Source organism: Cricetulus griseus (assembly GCF_003668045.3).
Source record: "Cricetulus griseus strain 17A/GY chromosome 1 unlocalized genomic scaffold, alternate assembly CriGri-PICRH-1.0 chr1_1, whole genome shotgun sequence".
Classification (NCBI taxonomy): Eukaryota; Metazoa; Chordata; class Mammalia; order Rodentia; family Cricetidae; genus Cricetulus; species Cricetulus griseus.
Window position 1 is genome coordinate 157151780 of NW_023276807.1, and position 6116 is coordinate 157157895.

General features: G+C 41.7%; 1 protein-coding gene across 1 annotated transcript; it reads right to left on the reverse strand.

Moving 5' to 3' along the window:
• Nucleotides 1-1355: 1355 nt before the first annotated feature.
• Cxcl11 (C-X-C motif chemokine ligand 11) lies at nt 1356-4107 on the reverse strand. Its single transcript, XM_027388424.2, has 4 exons — nt 3858-4107; nt 2563-2689; nt 2394-2463; nt 1356-2181 (listed from the first exon to the last, which is right to left on the reverse strand). The coding sequence occupies exons 1-4, from the start codon at nt 3916-3918 to the stop codon at nt 2140-2142; spliced, it is 300 nt and encodes a 99-aa protein (XP_027244225.1). The 5' UTR covers nt 3919-4107; the 3' UTR covers nt 1356-2139.
• Nucleotides 4108-6116: the final 2009 nt, after the last annotated feature.

Consider the following 6116-nt stretch of genomic DNA (forward strand, 5'->3'; position numbering starts at 1 on the left):
ATAATGTTTCTGTAAGAGCAGGAGCCTTCATATGCTCAGTAAAAACAACTCAATTTGTTGCATATGCATTGGTCTCCAATCTGAGTGTCTCAGGCAGGATTCATTGCATTTCATGGTGTCATTACATGCACAGTGCAGTGTACATGTTATGCTCTCAGAACCAGGTTTACAGCAATGTCCTGTAATGAAACATGGGCAAACACTGCTACAAACACCTTGGACTAATGTGTTTGATTTTTAAATTAATTTTTGGTTGTTGTGCATTCCGAGGACTTGTACTGTTGCCAGGTCGTGTGTGTGTGTGTGTGTGTGTGTGTGTGTGTGTGTGTGTGGTGTGTGTGTGAGAGAGAGAGAGAGAGAGAGAGAGAGAGAGAGAGAGAGAGAGAGAGAGAGAGAGAGAGAGAGAGAGAGAGAGAGAGAGAGAGAGGAGGGGGAGAGAGAGAGAGAGACTTCATATTCAGTTTGATTGTGATCTCCTGTTTACAAAGCTATGGACTGACAATCACAGTAGGAAAATGGACATGTACATAAGGAAGCTAGGTAGAAATGACCCATCAGAGTCAAGGCAGGTGTTAGGAAGCCACTGACAGGAGCGCCACCACTGCTACATTAACTTTCTTCCTGATTGTGTTTTTGTGTCCTAGCTGAAGTGCAGAGTGTGGGGTAGGCACAGCTTCCCGAGTCTTTGTTGTAGTTGGTAGGAAATCTCCCTTTGGTTTCTCCATCTTGACTGGACTCAGAAAGTCACAATGTAAAGGATTTGTCAAAGGTGGAAAAGGGGGATATGTTGGATAAGGAAGAGGAAGAGTCCCTCTTAATCCTAAGTAAAGTTGAATAGATTCCTTCATGAGTACCATTAAAGTAGATGTCTTTTCTTACATTTTGGAATTTCTGCTTTTTTTCTTTTCCTTCCTTTTCTCTCTCTTTCTTTTCTTATTTATTCCTTTCTTTCTTTCTTTCTTTCTTTCTTTCTTTCTTTCTTTCTTTCTTTCTTTCCTTGATGTTTTGAGACAGGATTAATCTATGTCACCCTGGCTGTCCTGGAACTCACTATGTAGACCAAGCTGGCTTCAATCTCAGAGATCCTCCTGCCTCTGTCTTTCAAGTACTGGAGTTAAAGGTGTGTATCACCACACCTAGCTAACTTCTTTTTATTTATTTATTTAAGAATTTCTTACAATACCTTTTTATCATATTCGTTCTCATCTCCAACTCCCTCCCCACTGAAGTATGTTTCTAAAGAATTCTGCATGAAAAGTATCTGTGTGTCTCTAAAATAAAATAAAATAAAAAAATCTAAAGGCATATCAATGTCCAGAAAGCATGTAGTTGTTTATGATTTGTAAGAGTCGTAGTAGCTTACTAGAGAAACACAAGTTTTATTCTTTTTAAAGAAAGCCAGAGTTAGCCATCCCTGCCATTCACAGCATGACAAAGGCAACGTACAAAGTACATATTTTTCTCGGAAGCAGAATCACAAAGAACAGATTGATAGACATGCACAGACTTTTTTTTCAACATTTTCCTTGGGTGAACAAAAACCAATTTACATTTAAAATGTATCCAGGCTATTGTCACTGATAAAGTAGATAAAAAGAAATGTACAGGAAATACGCATCTTGACTCCTCTAGAACCCCTGGGGGTGAACCAGTATAACTGACAAAGGATGCATTAGTGTTCTTTCCAGTCCCCACAGCCCAGAAGTGTCTGCAGTGTGTCTTCATGAATGGTAGTCTTGAAGTGAACAAATAAGGTGATATATGGAAACTTTTCCTAGATGTTTCTGTGCCTCAGGCTATGTGGGGAATGCTTACCTGTGTGAAAAATCCTTCAGGGAATATTTTACTACACACTGAGACACTTTTGAGCCCAGTACTGGGCTGGGCTCCAGTAACAGTGCGTCCATTGTAACCGCAGAGGGCAATGTGGAATGAGCACACATACAGACACGTGACTTTGAGGTAAATATTTTCATGGCCAAGCAGAATAGTTAGGCATATCAAACTGCCTAGAGATTCTGTAACCTGGTAACATATGGGTGCATATTCCAAGACAGAAGGTGGAGCTCCTGTCTCAGAGTTCATGTGTAGTAGACACTCCCTGGTTTCCGGTCCTTTTTTATTTTTCTTCCCAGGACTTCACATGTTTCCCTGCCTTAAAGATTTCTTTTCAGCTATTGCCTATAATGAGAAAATGAAGAGTTTTATTCACTGGGTGGTTTTGTTTCCTCAGTAATTAAGAGCTGACCCGTAAAAAACACGTAGCAGGAAAAGGATGCTTCATGCAGATTTTGTTAGGGTTGTAATGGGGTCTTCCTGCAGTTGCCTGTTCTCTGTGTTCCAGAGCTCTCGTGAATGAAGTCACATTCTGACTTGAAAGTCTGGGAACTTACCTGTATGAGGCGGCCTTGCTTTGAATTGGGGTCCAGGCACCTTTGTCTTTTTTGTGCTTTCAGGGTAACACTGTTAAGGAAGACACAGAGAAGTCTTAAACTTTAGGGGAAAGTGTCAACAAAACAAAACACCTATGCCACGGTCATCTCCAGCAAGCCCATTACTTACATCACTTCAACTTTGTCACAGCTGTAGCTCCTGTGAAGTATGGAGACTGTCTCAATGTCTGCCATCTTAACTGCTTTCGCTAAGGGTCCTATGCAAAGACAGCGCCCCCTTTTGAACACACTGAAGCCTGGAACAGACCACAGAGCTGGTTAGTAACGGCTGTGATTTACAATCCGGGCAGTGAACGGCAGACACAATTCTACTAATCTCATTTGTGCTGATTGGAATTAAGCTTGAATCTCTCTGTAATATTTCCCTCTGCTTTACACTAATTTATTATAACCTTGATTATTTCATTCATTGATTTTTATTAATTATTTAATCTAGGTTTCAGATAGGACTCACTTTTGCTGTTTGACCCAGGCTGGCCTTCAGCTCGCTGGAAAGCCCAGGATGACCTTGAACATGAAGCAGTACATAGCAGGCCCCGCATCTTAGTCCCACCTCAGCTCAGCATCTATAAGTCCTGAGCTCACACTGTGGTGTGTGTGTAGGCCACCAGCCCAGCACTTGATTACATTAAATAACTACACAACATACAGGACACCAAGAGCAGAGTGGCTATTTTCTTCTGTATTATTCTAGATTAAAACTAAGTATCATAAATCATGTTACCCTCCACAGCTAAAATTATCTTTCAGACCTCACAAAGATTTGTTATTTTATAAGAGCAGGGAGAGTTCTAAAAATGACTAGGTCGTCTTATAGACTCCATATTGCTTAGCCCAGATCTGCTCTGATAATCACACAGGAACCGTCATATCCCAGGAAACACAGTTTTCAGTTTATGGGGAAATGTTAATAATGTTTCTATTTTGGAGACAGTATTCTTTTTGGAGAGGCCTGCAGAGAGTTGTCAGTGCCCATAGTGTCCTTAAAACACTCTTATCCTCAAGCAAAGTATTAATCAAACATATATGGCATTACTATGACCATTGCCCCAGAGAGAATTTTCTTTTTTCTATTCTGAAAATACTGGTTATGATAAATTAGTGGTCTCATGCTTTAAAAGCTAATTTTCCTAGGAAACCAACATAATCCATATAAGATTCTCTGAGTAGACACTGAGAGCTGACTCTAAAGTCTCTTGCTAGATAATTGTCAGAAAATTAAGAAATCCATAACATTTACGATCCATAGATAAAATGATCATTTCATATAAAGATTTCCAACATTTCCTGCCAGTGCTAGAACTTCTAATATGTGAAATTGAGGAAATTGTGTATTCTAGAGAAAAGACATTTGAAAGATAACAAAATGAACGTATGGGCTCAGAAGCAAAAGGAGCCATATACCTTGAATGGTTGTAGCACAGATGATCACAGCCAAGGCTATGGCCATGCCCTTCATGTTCATCTCGGTGGTGGCGACTGCTGCTGCTGCTGCTGCTGCTGCTGCTGTTGCTGCTGCTGTGTGGCTTTGATGCTCTGTGCAGAGAGCAGTGGAAAGGCTGGACCTGAAGAGTGTACCAGGATCATTTTATAGACCAGCAATTGAAACAGGAATTTCCCTTCTTGACTCATGTAGCTTTCTTGCTTCCTAGAGTTTCCCTTTTGTGCCTCTGCCAGTTCCTGGAGTGAAGACAGTGACTGGAATGAGAAAGCACTTGGGAACTAGAGAGCTGTACACACAATAGCTCACCCCCAGGGCTTGCAGTCCTCTGAGGTGACTTTCCCCAGAAAAGCCTTTGTCTGGTGATTTGGGGCAGTGTAATTTCAAGTCCCAGAGTCAGGATGACCTCCACAGTGCCAATCAGCTCATCCTCCTCCTTGACATAACTACACCAAGGGACACGCGCAGTAGGCCTGGGTTATTTGTTGACAGGTGACCTTTACATTATCTTGCTTTCAATTTCATGTCTGAAACACTCTCCCCTTACCTGTACACTTACATCTATCTCTTTTTGAATTTTAGAGCCGTGTGTGTGTGTGTGTGTGTGTGTGTGTGTGTGTGTGTGTGTGTTTTAGTGCTTACGCTTGTATATTTTCTGTTAAGGACTATAAAACAAAGTCATCACCTCTTCCTGTTCCTCTTAAGTTTTCTGAATCTGTTTTAAATGTGTCACTCATAGAAATGTAATGAGTCCAAGTCCAGGGGACTATTTTTTAAAGAACTTTAGGCTGCGGTGGGGGTGGCACACACCTTTAATCCCAGCATTCGGGAGGTATAGGCAGGCGAATCTCCGTGAATTAAAGACCAGCCTGACCTACAAAGCAAGTTCCATGTTTGCAGATCACTTAGAAGACTGCAGGAGCAAAGGCAGAATGAAAATGGGTCCCCTCCCTTCCCCCCTGTGGATGACACAGGTGGTCTGTAAGGCAGCTGCTGTTATTCCATGTCCACCTGGAAGTGGGAGAGCCCTGTCCTCCACATGGGTATGGCGCTATCTGCCTTCCCTCAGAAATCACAGTGTCAATGCCAAGGAAGGTTTATTTCAGTCTTTACTTCAGGTCTTCAGACAATAGATGTGAAACTATGGTGAGCTGGGAGGGGGGCTGCTTCTGTATTGAAACATCCTTGCCCAATTTCCCACACCTAAGGAAAGCCCAGCCTAAGGGTTGGCAGGTGCCCGCCTTCCTCTCAGTAATCTAGTTTCCTGGAAAGCGCCGCAAGTGCCACCCTTTTACAGCAGTTAGTAAATATTCTCTCACGTTCAAATGTATGTCACAGCCCTGGCATTCTTACAGACATTGTAACCAGACAGGGAATTTTGTAACTTTTGCCTTACACATACAATTCCATTTTGGCTGGCTCTGCAGATGTGTGGGGTGGGAGAGTTCTTTAGGGTTGGTTCTCACTTGTTCTCACCTGACCGTCTATGGGGTCACACAAGAAAGACTTGCTGTCAGCACATCCCCTCACCCACGGATCTCCTGTGCTTGTGATCTGGACTGGGTCCCTTGAGTTGCCATGTCTTAGCTTCATTTCTTTTTTTGCCATGGTCTCCTGCTATGGAGTTCAGGTTGGCTTAGCTTGTGACTGTCCTCTTGCCTCAGACTTTCAAATGCTGAGAATATAGGCATGTGCCAATACGACTGGGCTCTCACTTCTTTTTAAAATGTGACATCGTAATATTCATATTATGTAATGATTATTTCTTCTAGTTTTATAGAACTAACTGCTCTTGCCTAGCCTTATCCAGGAATAATGGGAACTACATCCATGATTTTAAATCTCTAGTAGCCACATTTAAAAAATAAAAATAAATAAAATGAAAATAATTTAAGCGATGTATTTGTGTAATTCAAAACATAAAAGATTATTTTGCTGCCTAATCAGCAATAAGTGAGATTTTATCTATTCTTTATTATTAAATGTTCAAACTGAGCCAGTCACATGCCAAATGCTCAGGAGCCATATGTACTTAGTAACTGCCACATGGGACAGGAGGGCCTAGTTAGTCCATGTGTTCCACGGTTAATGTGTACTGGCTGCCAGGGTGCTCACTCTAAAACAGCTGAAGACAACAAGAGAGGCTATGATTTTGCTTTTCTGCTGCGTCTCTCAGTTTCCCTAATAGTGTTCTGTTCACTGTAAATTGTATCTCATTGCTC

Bases quoted from the DNA above. Each gene is read 5' to 3' on its own strand.
- Cxcl11 (XM_027388424.2), bottom strand. From the start codon at position 3,918: ATGAACATGAAGGGCATGGCCATAGCCTTGGCTGTGATCATCTGTGCT. The intron at 2,690-3,857 runs GTATATGGCTCC...GGTCTGTTCCAG, and splicing joins CTGTGCTACAACCATTCAAG to GCTTCAGTGTGTTCAAAAGG. The intron at 2,464-2,562 runs GTAAGTAATGGG...CTTCCTTAACAG, and splicing joins TGTGACAAAGTTGAAGTGAT to TGTTACCCTGAAAGCACAAA.